At 39.2% G+C, this 19533-nt stretch overlaps 1 protein-coding gene across 7 annotated transcripts in view; it reads right to left on the bottom strand.

The window, feature by feature from the left end:
• ppp1r12a (protein phosphatase 1, regulatory subunit 12A) overlaps positions 1 to 19533 on the bottom strand; it is a 41254-nt gene that overhangs the window by 5742 nt on the left and 15979 nt on the right. For 3 of the 7 annotated variants that reach the window (XM_055020387.1, XM_055020386.1, XM_055020389.1), the window contains exons 2-23: positions 18495 to 18625; positions 14025 to 14143; positions 10771 to 10930; positions 9593 to 9737; positions 9445 to 9519; positions 9264 to 9355; positions 9016 to 9173; positions 8795 to 8922; positions 7826 to 7933; positions 6587 to 6811; positions 6089 to 6180; positions 5829 to 5942; positions 5104 to 5256; positions 3879 to 4040; positions 3623 to 3796; positions 2542 to 2632; positions 2193 to 2372; positions 1933 to 2101; positions 1247 to 1368; positions 1056 to 1121; positions 392 to 408; positions 177 to 294 (exon numbers count right to left, since the gene is read on the bottom strand). In XM_055020387.1, the coding sequence (XP_054876362.1) occupies positions 177 to 294; positions 392 to 408; positions 1056 to 1121; positions 1247 to 1368; positions 1933 to 2101; positions 2193 to 2372; positions 2542 to 2632; positions 3623 to 3796; positions 3879 to 4040; positions 5104 to 5256; positions 5829 to 5942; positions 6089 to 6180; positions 6587 to 6811; positions 7826 to 7933; positions 8795 to 8922; positions 9016 to 9173; positions 9264 to 9355; positions 9445 to 9519; positions 9593 to 9737; positions 10771 to 10930; positions 14025 to 14143; positions 18495 to 18625 (2799 nt within the window). The remainder of the gene's footprint in view (positions 1 to 176; positions 295 to 391; positions 409 to 1055; positions 1122 to 1246; positions 1369 to 1932; positions 2102 to 2192; positions 2373 to 2541; positions 2633 to 3622; positions 3797 to 3878; positions 4041 to 5103; positions 5257 to 5828; positions 5943 to 6088; positions 6181 to 6586; positions 6812 to 7825; positions 7934 to 8794; positions 8923 to 9015; positions 9174 to 9263; positions 9356 to 9444; positions 9520 to 9592; positions 9738 to 10770; positions 10931 to 14024; positions 14144 to 18494; positions 18626 to 19533) is intronic. The other 4 variants (XM_055020391.1, XM_055020388.1, XM_055020390.1 and 1 more) reach the window with 3 other exon arrangements.

The raw sequence follows: 19533 nt of genomic DNA, 5'->3' as shown, positions 1-19533 counted from the left end.
GTGAAAAAATAACAGCTTGTTAAAGAATATTTGAGAAAATAGAACTTGCATGAGAAGGAGACCAGAATAACTTTTGAACTTTTAGTTTCTCATGCCATTAACTTCTTGTTTATCAGGATTTCTGTCATCCAAATTGAAATAAAATAAAAAAAAGAAAGCTAAAAGTGAGTGCATACCTTTTTGTAGTCGGTGGTGTCGTCTCTATCCAGTCGGCTGGAGTACGGCCTTCGACTTTCACCATAACTACGGCTAAAAAGAGCATCGTTGCGATCTAAATACGAAGTGCTCTCATTTCTGCAAATAAATAAATAAATAAAAACAGGTGACATTAGCAACCAAATATTGCAGTTCAAACATATTGCATTCAAAACATGGTGATGCTGCAACTTACCTGGACAATCTGTCACTCTGTAAGGAAACAAACAAAAAAAAAAGTTAATATAAAAGAACTAAAACAATTAGGTTTGTCTCACCTAATAAACCCATGTAGATTTATTTATGAATGATAAATTAAATATTTCAGCTCTCTGTTAGTAGCTGGAGAAGCCGTGACCTTAAGGTTTTCCTCTATCCAGAGATAAACACTCATTTCCTGTCGTGGTTTTGCTGCAGCTCCACCCATTGTAAGTGACGGATCACAGCTGGAGTTCCTCCTCCCTGATGGCTGACTTCAAACAACAACTGTCTCTTTGTCTCTGTTAAGACTTCAAATAACTCTCTTCCAAACAGGAAGCTCACCCAGAAACTAATGAGTTTGCAAAGCTGCATTTTCGGCCTTACGTTGCATCAAAAGTGAACGGCATGCATTTCATGACTAATTTATAAAAACTTTAAATTTCACTAAAGTATTTTCATTCCTACCACTTTATGACACCTAAAACTGAAGTTAACATCATGTTTGATGTCAACTAAGTGACATACATCTACCAAAAGATTAAAGAAAAAGAGCAAAAGACAAGCATATAGAATAAAAGCCAAAGAGCAAAAATCAAAGGGAGAAAGACTGTCAGGCTGAAGTTCTACTTTTCGTCCTCAGTGTGGGTCAGGTTAGTTACCTGTGGTTCTCCCCTGGTGCTGCCCTCCTCAGAGTCCGACTGCTGCTCGGGGTCATCATCTCCACCCTGGAATTTAAAATCAGAGAAAGTGGTTGTCTTAGGTCTCATCGCCATAATGAGCACAGGAGAACATCAAGTGTCCTGACCTGAAGAGTGTAAGAATAATAATAATAATGAAAAAAAAGTCTTACATCTTGAGTCCAGAAGGACACCCCAGTGGAGCGTCTCTTCTCCCGGGGCCGCCTGCGATCCCGTATGGAGCGGGGCTGAGACTTGTCCTCCCCTTCCTTCTCTTCATCCTTTCTGTCTGATTCTGTCATTGGAAAAAACATTTTACATTTCTTCACATCAAGATCTCAATATTTGACCTCTAAGTGTATGTATTTGTCTGGCAATTTGTTAGAATTTTGATATTTTACAATCATTTAAATGTGTGTCATCAACAAAGTTTATTAAACTATTCACTAATTTATTGATAACCGTCCACTAAACATCTAGATTTCCTTAAAAATGCCTCTTCAAATCATAGGCAGCACAGAAATTCAGTGTGTCTTAAAATAAAATATTTATCTGTGTGGTTTTATTTTAGAATTACTGCATGAAAAGATAATATTTAAATAAAGATGCTAGAAAAGACTTTGGCTGCTACAAACTAAACCATAGACTGTGGATTCAGGTGAACTAAAAACTTATTTTTTCTTTCTAAAAATCAAAAGAAATCAAGGAAACTCCATTTTCTGCATCAACCTTCTTAATCAGCTTGTGGCTGTTTTCCTGTTGCTGTGGATCTTAGAACTTCACACAGGTTTTCATCTACACATCTTTGCCTCAAACAGTGTAGCTGTTATTTATTTTGGTGATTTTGAAGAGGACCGACCTTTTTCTGTGTCTCGAGAGGACCTGCTGTAAGATGAGGTGATCCCCGTCAGACTGTTGGGCCTGTTGAGGGCGCTGGACCCAGAGGACAAAGAAGAGCTGGAGTAGGGAGCAGTGGAGGCAGTGCTGACGGTGGAAACGGAAGAGGACGAAGACGAAGGTCGATAACGCTGCGGGAAAAACAAGGTGTGAAGAGGAGAAATTAGAAATGTGTTAAAGCATCGCCCATTTCAAGAGAGATGACAGAGGTGAAGCAGGTACCTCTTCAAAGCTCCGGTACTTTGATCGGTAATCATCCTCCTTGGTCTCAGTCTCCTTCTTGTCCTCCTGTTTCTCCTTATCTTGCTTCTCTTTCTCCTCCTTCTCCTCTTCGCGGGTCTTTTGGGGACGACTCCTGCCAATTGTTTTTTCAGCCTCTTGTAGGTCAGTAAGAGTCACACCCTGGAAAAACAAGGGGCATTTTCTGTTTAGAAAAATAATGCCAGTAAAATGTTTCAGCCCTGCTGCAGCAAAGAAACGTCACAACATTTAAATCCCGATGCAATATGCAACATCTTCGGTTCATTTTAATGATAAAAACTCTGAAGACACTTCCAAAAGCATTACTGACCTGGGTGGAGCGCCTCGACTGCCGGGCCTGTCTGGATCGAGCTTTCCTCTGAGACTCCGACTCCTCGTCTCGCACCGGTGTCAGGTACGACCTGATGCAGAAAAACAAACAAACAAAAAAACATTTCAAGCAACTCTTATGTAAGACGCTCTGCAGAATGAATGTAAAATGAGAATTTTTTTTCTTAAATTTTATCAGAAATGTGATTTTTTTTTGTTCACTATGCGAAAATAAACATATAAAATAAATCACACTTGAGCAAGCTACAGCTGATCTTTTGGGAGCAGAAATGCATCTCAACTGCTGCAGAGGAAAGAAAAAAATAAAAAAAAAATAATTAAAAAAAAAATAAATAAATAAATAAATAAATAAAACCAAGAAAATTTTTATGTACATATTAATGTTGAATTCTTGTGTAATGTTGGCAGAAATCTCCACACTTTCTTAAAGCGGCAGTATTATGTGTTTTCCAGTCTCATAGTGCCACTTTATAGCACAATCAAGTAACTATGTTACCTTCAGTTGTTATAAAATGCCATTTACAAGAAATTGTTTTAAAATAAAAAAAAAGTTTTTCAATCAATCTTTATTGTTATCACAACAGTACAGCACAATCTTGAGATGTAATTCTAAGTCAATATCGCCAAACCTTCTTTAAACCCAAGATAAAAACAATTCCTAATGGGAAAAAAACAAAAAACAAGCAAGCAAGTTTTCCTTGCTTAAAGCTCAAACGTGTCTGCAAAAGAACAAACAACAAAACGTTGTGGTTAACAGCATGTTGCCCTTGGCCTTCAGCCCACCGTCCTTATATGGGGAAGCAGCTGGAGTGGTCCAGACTGTGAATCTGCTCCCACACAGACAGGTGGCTTGTTTCAGTGAGCCGCTCTACTAAAGCATACTTTCTCTCCCGCAACATGTGTGGAAAAGGAAAGATTCTTAAACTGAATAAAATAAAAATTTTAAGAAAGCATCTAGATTGCTGTGAAAACACTTGTTGGTTAAAGTTTTAAGCTATGTTAGATACATTTTTCAGAACAACTGAGCTGCAGAGGAGGATTAAAAGAGAAGTGTGCGCTACCTGCGTCGTTCTGGGCCGGTGCCGATGCCAGTGAGGGCGGTAGTGGTGGATATGGCGGTGGTGGTAGTGGTTGACGTGGTGGTTGTGGTAGAGCCAGTGTTTATAGTGGGGATAACAGCAGCTGAGTCCTTTTCCTTCTCCTTTTCCCTCTCTGCACTCTCCTCTGACCAGTACCTGTTATAACAGTGAGCTTTTCACCAAGACTGAATAGTTTGTCTCTATAAGCTCCAACTGACCACAGGTGGAAGAAGTTTACCTGCTGGTGAGACTGGTGGAACCAGTTCGGGTGGAAGAGGACCCCAGGCTGGAGAGGAGGCCGCGGTGGCCAGTGGGCGAGGTAACAGACGAGGAGGTGGTGGTGGTTGTGGAGGAGGTGGTAGAGGAGCTCAGGTCCTCGTGTCTTCTGCCGAAAGAGCCACTGAAGGGACACAGATGTTACGTAAGTGACCAACACAACCGGTCTGCTTTTTTTCTGTCAGCTCTTTTATCTCCGTGCATCGCCTCTGTCCTGCTCCTTTGCCGAGGGTAGATTGAAGCCGATACGCCACATAAATCTGATGAGTTTAGGAGGCCGTGTTCACAGATTCCCCAGGAAACAAACCGAGTCACCAGACTCAGCCGAGTGTCAGTGACACTTTCACATAAAGTCAAAGCCGCTGATGCCTCTTAAGGGAAAAACCCAGCATCAGTTGCATCAGTGTTACTTAGCGGTCCTTATTATAGGACAGCTGGTAGGATTTTATTGCCATTTGTTCTTTAACAATATGAGAGAGAGAACAGGTCAGACTGAGACTGAGGAGAGTTTGTGCTTGGTGGGATAAGATGACTCAGATTAGAAAAGATCTCAACTGATGAGGGAGGAAGATTGCAGATCAGTTATTTCATTTATTTTCTAAATGCATTTACAGTGCTTTGAAAAATTTTTCATACCCCACCTTTTTCCCCACATTACCTTAAATTACAATAAAGGTGAAAGTATTTTAGTAGGATTTACAAATACTTAATATTTGTATAGTGGAAGGAAAAGATTACAAGTGGAAATAAAAACCTCTGAGTCAATACTTCGGAGTCAAATTACAGCTGTAACTTGTATGAGCCCATTAGTTTTGAACATCTAAAGATGACATTTTAGCTCATTTTTGTTTATAATATTAAGACTTGAAAACAATCATTTTCATGATCATTATACTGAATGGTTATAAAAAAACAATCTGGAATTTATTTCCAAAAGTTTTGACAGCATATAGTGTGTCTTGAAGACAAGATGTTGAGAAGTTCGGGGCTTTTGAAAATTTCTCCTGCATTTAAAGTATTATAGATAAAAAAAAAAAATCCTTGAACTTAAAACTTCGGAACTGAACAATACAAACTAAAACTCAGAGCATGAGACGGTGCTGCATAAACCGAGCGAAGGCAGAAAATGTCCAGAAGAGCAGAGAGGCGGACAGAAAGGACAGCTGGGTGTGGAGGCAGCGGTGTACCTGCGGTAAATGCTGTAGGACGGGTAGTGGGAGGACGGTGGCTGCCAGGGTTTAGTATTACAGGTGTTAGGATCCAAGCTGGAGGTTGACGAAGACTTGGCTGGCACGTCCCGCGTGCTGCCGCTCCGCCCCAGCGCTAGCGTATGGGACGTGCTAGTGTGTCGGCACGCAGGTGGCCAAGAGAGTTAGCGGTGGAGGTGCGCACACACACAAACACAGACAAACATTTACATTTATAAAACACACAAAACATGTTTAAGTCTATGAAGCACACTACTGCTGCATTCATAAGATAAAACTTAATGACGTCTGGGAATAAAAGAACTTTACTTTCTGCTTTCTTCCTTGTTATATTTTCAGTGGGGAGAGAAAAACAAAGTTTCCAAATTGAAGTTGTTTTTAACAGATGGTTTAAAGCTGTCAGGATATGAATGCAGCTTTAGTCTATGCTCATGTGTCATAAACAGGAATATAATTTATCTGATGCAACAAACAGTAGCTAGGCTTGTTAAAAATATATAAGTTGTGTTTGAACTGTGGCTTGACAGAACAGGCACAGTCATGCAACAAACTGTGGCCGGGGTTGAGAGGGTACAAATAAAAGCATTTACATACATATTGGCTGATCTGACTATGAAAAGCAACTAGCGGCGATTGCAGCAGGTCAGATCTAAATGAAGAGAGCAGATCCTGAGGTGAGGGATGGAGGTTTAGCAGGAGCTAACCTGCGCTGGTAGCTGGAGGTCCGGTTGGTGGAAGAGCTTCCTTCGCTGTTCTTCAGGTCGTCGTCCCAGCGTCGCCGGGTGTATGAGCCGCTACGTATCAGAGCTGTAGAGTCCCTGGGGAGCCACAAGCTCTTTAAGTACCTTCCATTTCTTTACCTCATCATTTGCTTCTAATAACTTCTAGAATCAAAGTATTGGCGTATTGAATTATGTGAAATTCTTTTGCACAGAGTCGCTACTGCTCTGCTCCAGAGCTTCACCTGTTTTCCTTCTCATCGATGTCTGAAGTACTGGCAAGTCTCCTGGGGATGGTTGGGGCCACGTACGCAAGTCGGGTTCCTTTGTCTTTCTCCTGTAGAAATCAGAACAAGCAAGCATTCTGTTAGCAAGCTAAAACAATAATTTCTTACATTAATGTTTAAACATGACCAAACATTAAGTAAAAATATAATAATAAAAAAAGAAAAACATTAATAGAAAAAGGTAGTACCCTGTGATGCTCCTTGGCTAATTAACACTTGTTTGGACACACAACTTTCACAAAATTTGGTCTATTTATGGGATGAAGTTAAAATAAAAGCTATTCCAGAGAGTTGTTAAGCTCAGTGTGTACTGATACTTTTGCACGGAATGGTAAAGGCTGGATTACACAACCACAAAATCATGTGTTTGACAAAATAGGTATGAAAGTATTTTCTACTCACAGTAGAAACGGAATGTTGGACTGAAAAAAATAAATCTAACTCATCACTGCCGACCTTTTCCTTTTCTTTGTTGTCCAGGGATGAGGTGAGGCGAGGGCTGGAGGCCGATCGCATCACGCCTGTAGTGTCCTTTTCCCTCTGGGCTTCCTTTGTGGCTGTGATCTCGGAGAGCGCGCCGTAGCTGCCCGTCTTCCTCAAACCCAGACGCCACGAAGCCGGAGACTCGTCCTTCCTGTCTTCCTCCACTTTGGTTGAGGCCTTTCCGGCAGGCTGAACGACCTGGAGAATGAAAGGATGAAGCAGCGGCTTTGATAACAGTGAAATACACATTTATGTTCACGACTATAGCAATATTCTTAGTAGTCTTAGTAAACAATAAAGGGGGATCACGTCAGATGCTTACTGATTAATTGATAAGTGTATTTATCTCCTTGCGCCTCTTCCCATTTTTCCAGATTACATACAAACATAATGTATTTTATTGTGCCAGACAAACACAAATCTGATTGCACAGAGAGCAACATGTTTCTTTCTTCACATTTATATTCAACTTTCTGTCATAATGTATAAAGGTCTAAGAAAATACATTTTAGTTTGTCATCATAATGTGACAAAATGTGAAAAGCTGAAGGAGAACAATTACTTCTGCAAAACACTTTATACTTTGTTTTTAAGGATAAAAACTTAAGAAAAATTATCTTCCCATCGTATTCAAGATTTGGCTTCGATCTAAGGTTTTAGCAAATAAATATTTGATTCTATACTATTTTAACCTCTGTCAGAGGATGAAAGCAGTTGAAAACACAGGAAACACACAAACACAAATTAAAATTAAATATTAGCAGTGCATTTGTTGATTACAAGTGGAAAAAAAGCACCATGTAATGGTGATGAGTGAAAGGGAAGTTCAATCACTTGTTGGATTTTTCCACTAGGGTAGAAGCCATGGTCAAATATAACTCAAAAGAATAATGTGGGGGATTTTCTGTAAAAAGAGCAGTTCAAATGCTTCCACACAAATATCACTTACAAATATTTACTTTGTTTGTAAGAGAAAACATAGCTGAAAGCTGAAAGTAATTAATAATGTGGTATGTGCAAGTCAAAAGCTGCCGTCCCCTGAAGAATCACAATTTACTGCTGCGCAAAATTCTTTAACAGGCCAACCCCAGCAAGTGGAAAAATCCTACATCACCTGGAACAGGTGGGGAGTTAGGGGAGATTTTAGTGCTTTGTGAGTACACAAGTGCATGTAGGATGAGACAACAACTCTGGTGCACACCAATGCCTCACCATGGGTTTTTTGGGCACAAGAGAAATGCCAGTTTTGCGCAAACCTTGACGCCACAATGCAGGACAGCCTGGCTCCGCCAAAGGCATGAGAGGTGTAATGTAATCAAACTAAAAGGCGACCGCGGCAAGAGCCGAGGATGATAAAACGGGACGGACAGGGAGGAAGACAGAAAGGTTGAAAAAGAAAATAAGACAGAAGCAGAAGCAAAAGAGACACACTTTGTGCACGAGGACTTCAAAGCCGAGTCACACCACCTGGTGCCCAACTAATGGTACTGATCAGATGAAATAATTGCAGTCGGTTGGTATGAAAAATGTTCAATTATCAATCAGGTGTGGTGAGAAAGAACCAGGCTTTAAATAAGGTCTGGAAGCTTAAGAAGCAGAACTACTAAAGCAGACAGGAAGAGTTCAACTCAGTGACTGAGTTCAACACTTTCTGTGTTGATTTAACTTTTCCACAAAGCTCCTCATTCAGTCAGCAGCTTCTGGACATCCAAAACAGTTCAGTTGCTTTTCTTTAGTCACACAAGCAGCCACAGCAGCTTACATGCTCAGTAATGCTAGAGGAGTTGTGTCTTTTTGCCAGCAGAGGGCAGCAGATCCAAATGTGGCAACAACACAACTGACAACACAAGTGGAAAATAAAATCTACAGCTGAAATCTGGAGCTTTAATAGATCCAGATTTTCCAATAACTCATTCTGAATGGGAATTCCTTTTTATTTTAAGAGCCAAAGAATAAAAACTACAACTTATTTAACTGATTTCAGTGAGAGCACTGTGTTTTAAAAACTACATTGACCTGACCACCTGTATTCACACAAGGTGAGAAATCACCCCCTTAAACCAGCATGATAACTGTTGGATCAAGCTTGAGCTGCAACTCTGGACTTCCTTAAAGGGGTTAATTCAACAAAATCTCAAAGACTAAACTGTTTTAACAAGAAATTCATCCAAGATGTTTTACCTTCTTAACTGGTGAAGTGGGCGTCGTCACCTGATTTGTTGGACTCGTTGGAGACGACGTGCTGACGGTGGCCGGGGTCGGTGTCGTCGTTGTGCTGCTGGTCACCACCGCTGGGGTTTTGCTCTTGTCTTTGGAGCAATAAAGAACATTTTTAGCTATGTCAAAATGACAAACATTCAGAAAAATCTTTTAATTCACATTTTTCTTTTTGTGAACATTACCTGCTTCAGTTTCAGACTCTGAATCTTCCTCGTCCTCCTCCTCACTCGAGCAGCTTGATTCGTCCTTCTTCCCCTCTTCCTCTTCGTCCACCTTCTCCGGTTCTAAGGTCTCGATGCGTGGCGCAGTCTTTTCCGGCTCCAGAAGCAGCGTTTCTTTGCTGAAGTGGAGATTAGAGCAGAAATGCGATCCTTTCATGTAAATATTTGCACAGATTTATTTTTTTCCCTCAGGATAAAACCCCCTCTACCTTTTGAGTGGATTCAGTGATTGGTTGTTGTCCCCTGTGGTTGTCACCTCAATCAAAGGAGACTTTTTAGCATCCTTCTTCTCCCTCATCAGCTGAAATGAAGACAAGAAGCATGACAATTGGTCTCAGAAGCTCATCCAAACTCCTTAAGCTTGAATGAATTATCCAGTCAGTGACTCACCAGGTTTTGTTTCTTTTGTAGCTCTTCTAAATATCCCAGAACATCTTCATCAGCTACATCAAAAGCAGTCTGGCCCTGAAGGGGAAGATGTGAAAATAAGTCAAGTATTGCAGAAACACTGTGCGAGTAACAAGCTTCCATTACCCACCATTTTATTAACAAGTTCCATGTTGCACAAATTCTCCACGAGTATTCTACACGCCTCCTCTTTGCCCCAGTGCGCCGCTGCATGAAGAGGTGTCCAGCCATCATAGTCCTTAATATTTATGTCATAACCTGCTTGGATTAAAAGCCTGGACAGAAAGAGTGTGTGAATTAGTGAATGTTGATTCTGCAAACCGATCCTTCAAGCAGCTGCCAGAAACGACAACCTTGAGTCAAATTAGATTATTAAAATCTGAATCTTGGATTAAAGCAGTTAATGATCACAAGCAGCAAAATATTTAAGTAGAATTGTTTGTGAAGATTTAAGTCAAGAATCACTTAATAAAAATAAACTAGTTCCACTGGTAGATTATTTCCCCTATAATTTTGGAAAAACATCCTCTTATAAGTAAGAAAATTTGCAGGTGAAATTATCACATTTTTAATCAATAGTAAGGAATTACCGATTTAATACAACTTTCTATAGGTTATTTAAGTTAATTTTGTTTTATTTCAAAATCTCAGATATTTGCACTTGAAACTAGACTAAAAAATAAGATTTTGAGTTTTTGCAGTGTTGAATGTGTTTTTACTCTAATCCTGATTTAAGCTTCTCCACAACTTTATTCCCAACCTCTCTGTCATTTCCAGACTTTTATTGGGCGTAAAAAGGGGTTAAATACAAATGCAAGAAACACATTTAGGTTCACTATGGGTTTGTCTATCACATAAAATACCCTAAAACATTGACATTTGTGGTTGTTATAATTATGTGACAAAGTTTAAGGGATAAAATTGTTTTGCAAGGAACTATGTGAAAACTTCCTTTTAAACTTTGCAAATTGTGTGTTTTATTTCAATTATACTGCTAAAACTGGATGGATGGAGAAAACCGACGGCTCAGTGTCAGACAGGACCTCGAAGAACCACAGGCAGCCGCGTTCTGGCTGCCATCCCGGAGCCGAGGAACAAGTTACTGCCGCTTCGATGCTCACGCGGCGCAAAGTGTATTAACAACCCACAGAAACCATGTCAAAACAAAGCGAAATGATAAGACGCAACTACGCTGGGAAATCTTGTGTTGAGACTGCTGTCATAACCCAACTCTGTCCCTAGTGCTCCTCTGCATGCACCCGGTGAACCAGCGTCGTGCTGCAGGTTGCTACATGCAGAGATGCTTACTTTAAAACCTCCACGTATCCTTTGGCAGCGGCTACATGGAGTGCCGTTCCTCCCGACTTTGCGTGCCGGGTGTCTTGAATTTGACCGCTGTTCAGCCATTGCCTAGCATCTCTCAGCATGATGCGCTCCTCCTCTTTTCGGGCAGCCTCTATGTCCAACCCTGGAAGAATAAAGACAAATGAAACTATAAAGACTACCTGCATCTAAGGAGAAAGCTGCTGCTTCACCAAATATATTCCCAAAGTGGAAACAGTGGAATAATTCTTGGCACTGTTATCAATTTTTCCACACATTTGATTGCATCTGGTTGATTGGCGTGCATACCAGAAAGATGTCTCACCTTGCTTTATTTACAGTTTGTCAGGTGATGTCAGTCGAACTTCTACAAATGCGCACACACACACAAACCACATAATCAGCCGCAAAACAAGCCACAGTTTCCACCGTAGGCATCACTGTAATTATCTTCAGCCAAGTCTTTGTGTTATATGCTGTGTTTCAGGCTCTGGAAGAGGAAAACCAGACCGTAGATAATTATAGCGCCACCTCTGAATGCAAGGGTTTTGTTGAGTACTTTGTTATGCTTTGGGGAACAGTTTGTGCCAATATCCAGTAAATTAAACAACACAATAGTTGCAAACACTGACGCTGCCTAGCTGGTTAAGTGGGTCAGTATGTCAGTGTTATACAATCCATACAAGGAAGCGGTGAAAACAGCCCCGACTTAGTGTGACACCTGGCTGAAACATGGCCTGAAAACTCACTGCTGCTGTGCTGATTTTCCAGCTGAGCCTCAACTGCATTCCATAAACAAAGACCCAAGAAGTGTTCTGGGGTCGGAGCCAAGCTTAAGCTCATCATAAAGCTTTTTTGCTCCATTCTGATCAAAAGCTAAAAAAGGAAAGTCTGTGACTACATGCTCGGGTTGGCAAATGCTTGCTTGAGGAAGAAACAACATTTTAAAGAAGGTTTTGAGAGCAGAAGGAGGAACGTTACAGTCGTGCCATCTTATTTTACTTTCCACTGATTCGGAGTTCGACTGCATTCTTATTTTCTCAACTTACGAAATATTAATGTTTTATGATTCAACAAAACAATCAGTAAAATAAATGGTCTCGTCTGAGATTGAGCCACATGTTTCATTTAAGACTCCACTGTTGATCTCAGTAACTTTGGCTACAAATGCTAAAGCATTAGGAAATGTTTTAAGATGCAAAAGCTTTTTGTTTTGTTATTTTTTTTCATTAGCTTTGGCAACTTTTTATAAGTGTTTTAAAGTAACATTTACAAAACATTTTTGAATAAAATTACAATAGCAGTCCAATAATAATAATAATTACTAAACACTTTTTTTCTTTGTTGCAAACTATGCATTTTCACATTTTTACAAAAAAATGACCAGACTTAAAGTAGTTGTCCTTTAATTTAATAGAAATAAATTATGTAGTAGGTTCTGTTCAGGTAATTTGTTTCTCTAAACAGATTTTGTGTAGCTGAACTAAAGGTTCTTGACCTCTGCTCTAGATGGAACCACATGATAGACCCATTCGAAATGAATTGCAGCAGTATCTGCATTGAAAGGTGGTTGCACAAAGTATCACCTTGGAGACAGAAAACAAATGCCAATCCCTACAAATCCCTACAAAGTTCTGAGTGTCTATAACAAACTCTCACTAAACGCATTAGAGTTTACCCCAACACGATAACATGAAAACGTTCAAAAAGTTTGAATGTTTATGCAAGGCACTGCATTCAATGTAATTCACCAGAGCATGACAACAATCTGATGCACATCATTTTACTTAATGTAGAGAACCAGGGCTGACCGGGTCAGCCAGCATCCTTTGATCTCTACTGAAGCAGACAACACAGTCTATAAAAAGCATGGAGCCTAATGGCCTCTAAGCAGCAACACAGAGCAAGAACTAAGTGGAAAACTTGGCACTTCAAAGCTGATTTTTTTTAAGTGAGAGAAAAGAGTCTACCTGATGTGAGATGACACAGATGGCAGTGAAATATTATAATAGTAGATAACATGAAAGCGATGCCACTGCAGCATTAATCTCTAGATTTCAGCCATTACAATTTGAAGATGGCGCTTTGGGAGTTCCCTCTACAGAATCGAGGACAAGTTTTCTAAGCTGAGCGATTCTGCTGGCCACTTGGTAACAAATTTAACTCTGTGGTGTCCATCTGACAACAGAAAAATCAACCCACAAATGCAGAGAAGTGTTACACAACAGCTAGTTGCATAATGCTGCCTACTACCTCTAGCATGGAAAAAAGAAAAGAGCAACTGCCCTCAGGACAGGATTGCTGTGAATTCACTCTCCAGTGGCGCTTTGTCATGAAAGCAGTTTCTGCAATCCTGCTTCTGTTTTAAGAAACAAAAACTTAGATTTTGCTCACTGACATCTGGACACTGCAAACAATTTAGCATTATTTAATAATAGAGGATTCGGCTGAGAGTGATCAGAATAAGACAGGAAGAGCTTCCAGCGTAATTAATTCTTTAGTATTTATGTATTAAGTATGTACAAGCATTGCAACTTGTTGACTGTAAACAAACAAGCCAATGCAGTTGATGCCTCAGACAATGAACCAGGTCTTTTTGTATGAATACAAACTAAGGAGCTCTGGACAGCAGCCGGGTGACATGTTGCAGACAGCTGCTCTCCATGAAGGAGTGTCCCGAACAGAAATAGTAAAAACTCAGCTTTTCACTTTTGAATCATCACATGACAGTGAGTGACACAGATGCATGACATTTCTATAACAAGTTAGTTATATTGGGGAGCCAGGAAGCAGCAGGTGGCTGACGCATCGACGCTCTAGTTTATATTTCAAAACACAGACTTGCATGCATGAAATACCAAGAGGCTCCTTCAGGTTGCCATTAAAACATAGGCGCATCGCTTGATTCTAGACATTATGAAATAAAGTTAGTTCCAAATATTTATACGTTCATATTTTCTTTTAGATTCAGTCCTGTGTTTTGAAATAGCGCCATTAACAACAAATGTCATGAAGGCATTTATTAAGTTCAATTCAAATTGTTCCAATGCAATAGAATCAGACAGTAAGATTCAAATCCATTCACACATAGTCCAATAAACCAATTACAAAGTCAAATGTAGATAGTCATATTTTACCAAATGATAAAGATATTTGCCAACAGCACAGTTTTCTAAACTGAATAATGACAAGTTTTGGCTCATCCCACAGGGAGTTGGGGGATGGACGACATACTGTACCTTGTCGGTTAATCTCATTTTGTAGAAGTTCCTCCATTGGTTCCTCCTCAGCGATGTCCAGAGGCGTCTCCCCCTCACTGTTCACAACTCCAACATTAGCGCCTTGGCTGATCAGATACCTGCAGAAAAGAATTTCAGCAATTTAATTCCTCAAAATAATGTGAAGGGAAACGTTAGCTCCTAAAACCTCTGAGGAAACTGTTAAGACAGGAAGGAAGTTTTGAATAAAGTTAGTTTTTAGTTCAATGCCGGTGGCGAAGCTCACTGGTGCGTATTGTTTTACAGGTCAGGTAGTTCCAATACTTCTAGAAGAAACTGTAAATCAATCAATGGCAGTTAAATAACTCTAAATGTGGAAGTTTCATAGAAGTACTTGCCACTTACATAATAAGTCGATAAGATGACAACGTTAGATTATGAATGTTGTATCTGCCTTAAAAGAAAACAATGCATGTAGTTTGTTACCAAGCTTTATCTGGTGAGTAAACAGCATCAACTGCACCAAATCAGGATCAGAACCACAATCAATGGGAATTACGTAAATATTTAAACATTACATGCACTTCCATAATTACAAAGAATAATAAAGTGATACAAAATAGTTCAAGAAAGATACAAAAGGATTCACATGCATGTAAGAAATGGAAGTAGAAAGTAACAAAATGGCAACATTTCAATCATTTTATTGTCTTCATTAGTTTTCCTGAACTGCAGGATTCTGGTCTGCCTCGTCACTCAGACAAGATCTTAACAGGTGTGGGCATCAAGTCATCCATTAAAACGCCCAAATATGAATTTGGGGTAATTTCCGCACATAGCACTTTAAAACATTACAGTAATTTGCCGTCTCCATTTTGCATGCTTTGAGACTGGGATGACTAGTCCAGTCCAATACATTGTGCGGCTCTATTATTTATCAGCCAAGATCTTGATTTAATTGCATTTGTTTCTCCGTCTCCTAAGGCTATGAAGAAAGTGCAACGGGTTTAAAAATAAAGCACAAAAAGATGAAGTCAGATGAAGCAAATGTCATTTTAATTTCAAAGCCTAGTTTCCTGCAGCAACTGAAGACATTTAAACCATTAAGCCTCTCTAGTTCAGCTGCCTCCAATTAAAGCGGTGGTCACACTCAGGCCCTTCTCATTAGACCAACAACCCACTTCAAAGACTTTTGAATTTCACACAAATAGAAACTGACCAAGAACAATTACGTCAAATTTTCAACCTTTTTGATTGGACGTTCTGTTCCTTCTTTTCCAAGGTTGGTTCTGTGGTTTTGTGGTCTGTAGACCCAGTGAGTTTCTTACCCAGAGTCTGCATTAGGTTGACCATGGTGAGAAGGGAGCTAAACAAATCTGGTTCTGTTCATTGACAACAGCGATTGTGAAAGAGGATGCTGAGATTTAAAAGGACCTACTGAGAGCTCCCAGCCTATGTCAGGTTGTAGAGCTTGTCCCTCTGTGACATGATGTCTCCATTAGTCACCCATATCGGCACAGCCACTTGACATTTTCCCTGAAAATGTTAAACAAATGACTTCTTGTTTTCTGCTACACTGCCTCTTGCTGGTGTGTCCCGAGGATCCACTCAGAAATGACAGTTTATAAACCAAAATGAAGTAGAATTTTTTTAATATGTTATTCAATACGTTATGTTTGTTTCTCCCCTGCCAGCTGCAGTTTTTGGAAAAAAACATATCGGCCCAGAGCTAGACTTCTGAAATGTAACCCTAGTAAAGCAGGTCAAAGAACACTCCCACTGTGCTGAACAATGAGTACCACTGAGCTCCTTTAGCCCCTTCAGCCTGTTTAAATATCTCCTGATAACATCTATGTCTTGGTTTATGCCAAAATGAGCCATCTTCTTACCTGACAAAAACAAAAAGGGCAAGAAATACTAGAGTACAGCTCTAGGTGTAGAGAATGACCCGAATCTGTTAGAATTCAATAACAACAAAAAGAGTTTTTATATCAAGAAGATAACAGAACTGGCAAATATTGAGAATACAGAGGTTGCAAAACAACCTGTTGACGTTCGCTGCTGTCTGACAGAAGTTCTCTGTTCCCTGTCTCATAAGATAAAATGTGTTAAAAAGTGGGATTAACAATTTATTTTGTCGCTAACAATTATTTGAAATAGTCTACGTTGATCATACATTTTCATTTAATTTGTTAATTCAAATAAGTATTCTACAGTCAGAACTAGTAAATAGTTTATACTTGCAGCTTTCGTTGCATTCCTTATGACTGGCAGCAATGTTGGATAATTTCTGCAGGGTCGTTTGACGAGATTAGACTTTTCCTTGTGTTTTTAACCACAAAACCCAGAAAATTTTAGTTTGTAGTACTAAAAAGAACACACTATTAACCACAGGGAGTATTTCTAGATTAACCAAAACAGGCACTGCTTTGAAACTGAAGGAGCACCAACCATAACTCTGGATTAGGTAATGCTTTTTTTTAAACTAGAGTTGACAGATTTAAAGGACTGTCTTTGCCGGAGTGATAGTGTTGCTGCTTTAGTTTCCATAACCTGAGTGTTCCCGATTTTGTGGCCTGAAATATTTTCAAATGAATACAAAATTCGCATGTGACTGAAATACTCTCCAATGCTAAAACACATCTGAACCACCAAGCCAAGCTAAAAAAGGAGTCACCCCTTGAATTTAACTTAGTAAAGGTTAAAGAACCTCCTGTTGGAAAATTACTGAGATAGTTATTTTGTTTCAGCTGGAAACAAGTCATTCAACCCTCACTGACGCAGGGAACATCTCTTTGAACAGCAATCTTACATGGTGTGAGAACGTCAAGATTATAACTTCAATTACGAGTGAGAACTTCAAGGTCAAAAAGCACATTAGTGGCACAGTTTGGACCTAGATGTGATTTTTTAATGTCTTGAAAAGGTTATTTTAATCTTGAAAAATAACTGTTTGTGTATAGATTTAAAATGTACTCAGAATTGTTGGACCTAGAAGCTGAAGCTAAGGTTAGCCAAAGAGGTGGCGCAGCAACCAAAACAGACTTCTACAGCCTTAAAACGACTCCAGTTTAAAGTCATAGTCACACTATTTGATGAATCTTTGAAGAGTAAGCAAATGAGTTTGCAAAGATTGCGAGGAAAAATAAAAAAAACTTTGCTTTTGTATTGGTTAGCTGTTAGCTTCAGCTTTAAGAACCTCAATTAAAAAACCCTGAACTCTGACAACCTAACATTAACACAAACACACCATCTCTGTGGAAATTCTAAGCAACTCTGGATGAAAACTGTTTTTTCGGCCTGTTGTATAAGATATCAGTCTGAGAGGATCCATCAGTGCTGAGTAGCATGATATCTGTTAAGTGTTAGATTTGTTTCAATCACCAATATCACAGAAAGAACTTCATATTGAAATATTACACTTCACAGTACAAATCAGCATCATTTCTACATTCCTGAGATTTTGAGGAAATTGTGTCACAATAAATGATTTATTATCTAAATGAATGCCTTTGTTATAAGTGAGTAAATTGCCGCTGCTTTTGAAGGATCTTTGGGGAAAACAAAAGCTTTTGTTTGCAGCTGGAAGGAGTTTGTATGCATCATTAAATGGATTAGTTATTTTTTCCATGGGCTGCGTCTTTTGGCTTCAATCAAGCACTGTTATTAATTAAGAAAGTAACTCATAGGGAGAAAAAAACTACAAAAAAGAAAAATTGCTTTTAAAAGTCAACCAGGTGAAGAGCCACTGATGGTCAATAAATTTGTCCAACCTTAATCTCCATCTAACGCCATATCAACATCTTCCTTGGGTCCCTTTCTCTTTGTCTGAAAATATTTTAACATTCTCATCTGAAAATGCAACCAGAAAAAATACCCGACATTAATTCATGTCGTGCTGTTCCAAATGTATCTGGGACATGAAGACCAAACTATAAACTTCAGCCTTTTATTTTGCGGTTATACCAATCTGATCAGGAAAACTGATATAAAAGAAAGCTAAAGACACTGCCAGCTTACACGTATGTGAAGATGGTCAGAAAAGGTCAGCTGCTTGCCTATTCTTGACCGCAGTTCAATTGTTAATATAAAATATATGTTCTATTCATGATAGTTGAAAATGTAATACAAATAATTTACCAATAAAATATAGTTGTATGCACTGTTTTCTTACATTTTGCTTGCATCAGCACTGATGTGGCAAAATAGCATTGAAAAATATCTTAGCTATTTTGTTCTGATTTAGTAGTATTAAGGAAGTTTCATAAAACTCAGACAGCACGGCAAAGAAAATAGTAAATAATCAGGCTCGAACTGAATTTATGGGTCAAACCAGACGTCTACTTTTGTTTGATCTTAAGATGAAAGAGTGCAGCATTCAGTGTAAAAACAACAGGATGTAAAGGATGAGTAAGCTGAACTCAAATCAGATGAAGCTGATAATGTTTCCAAGAAAGACAGAAAAAGAGAGAGAGAAAGAGAGAGACTTACTCTGCTATGTCTAGGTATCCACAAGAAGCTGCAGCATGGAGGGGGATCCATCCCTCATTGTCAGGTTGGTTGACGCTGGCTCCGTGTTCCACCAGGAATGTCACCATGTCAATGTTGTCATCTATGCAAGCCTAAAAGAAAAGGGGAGCAGAATGAGACCACAAACTTCTCCACACACACTTCCACGCGGGTTTATGTCAGTGGGAAGAGCATTCGAGTCCTGCTGATGGATTGCTGTGTGTGTCCAGAACAGTTGAGGAATTTAGGCAGCTGGAGCTTGACCAAAATGCCTGCACATAGCAGGGGTGCTTGAAATACCGCAGAGTGTAACGCTGCGCTGGCTGATACAGCCGTTGACGTGTTGTGTTTATATACTGATAATTTATGAAGAGAAGGGGGAAAGTGAAATAGGTCAGCTATAAATGATAGCCAAACATTTTGTCCCAGAAATTCAGGTAGTTTCACCCAGATCAGTTCTAAAAATTAAGTTTTATAATTATCAATTCCAATATAAATATAACCAACTCATTCATTTACTGAATTATTGCATTTTTCATTAACGTATTGGCTCCAACAAATTTTAATTAGTGTAATATATTTTTAATATTTGCCTTATTATTTATTGGATCTTATGAACATGATAAAGTACATTGCAGACAGAATGTTTAAATAACCTGGGGAAAAAAAAAAAATTAAAACCACTGAAATTGCTACCAAAACACCTCCATTCATTCAATATAAATCTCCACATAAACCACTTTGTCACCTGTGGAAGCAAAACGAACAAATGTCTCCTTTGAATGAAAATGAAATCTATGAAAACCGTCTCAAATTAGACACGGTGCTGCTCGAACCGTGTCCTGACTAACACCACCCACAAACCAAGCTGACAGTGACAACACAAGTGATGCCCACGAGAAATAAAAAAAAAAAAAAAAAAAAAACAGCAAGTGTGGGAGTTCTAATTTGAGACTGATTTAAATCGTGATGGAGGCGTTTTGAGACAATCTTTAAGATGACTAAGAATTTGCAAAAAGAG

The sequence above is a fragment of the Poeciliopsis prolifica genome, unplaced genomic scaffold (assembly GCF_027474105.1).
Source record: "Poeciliopsis prolifica strain line A6 unplaced genomic scaffold, Auburn_PproV2 SCAFFOLD067, whole genome shotgun sequence".
Lineage (NCBI taxonomy): Eukaryota > Metazoa > Chordata > Actinopteri > Cyprinodontiformes > Poeciliidae > Poeciliopsis > Poeciliopsis prolifica.
This window is presented reverse-complemented; position numbering and strand designations above follow the sequence as displayed.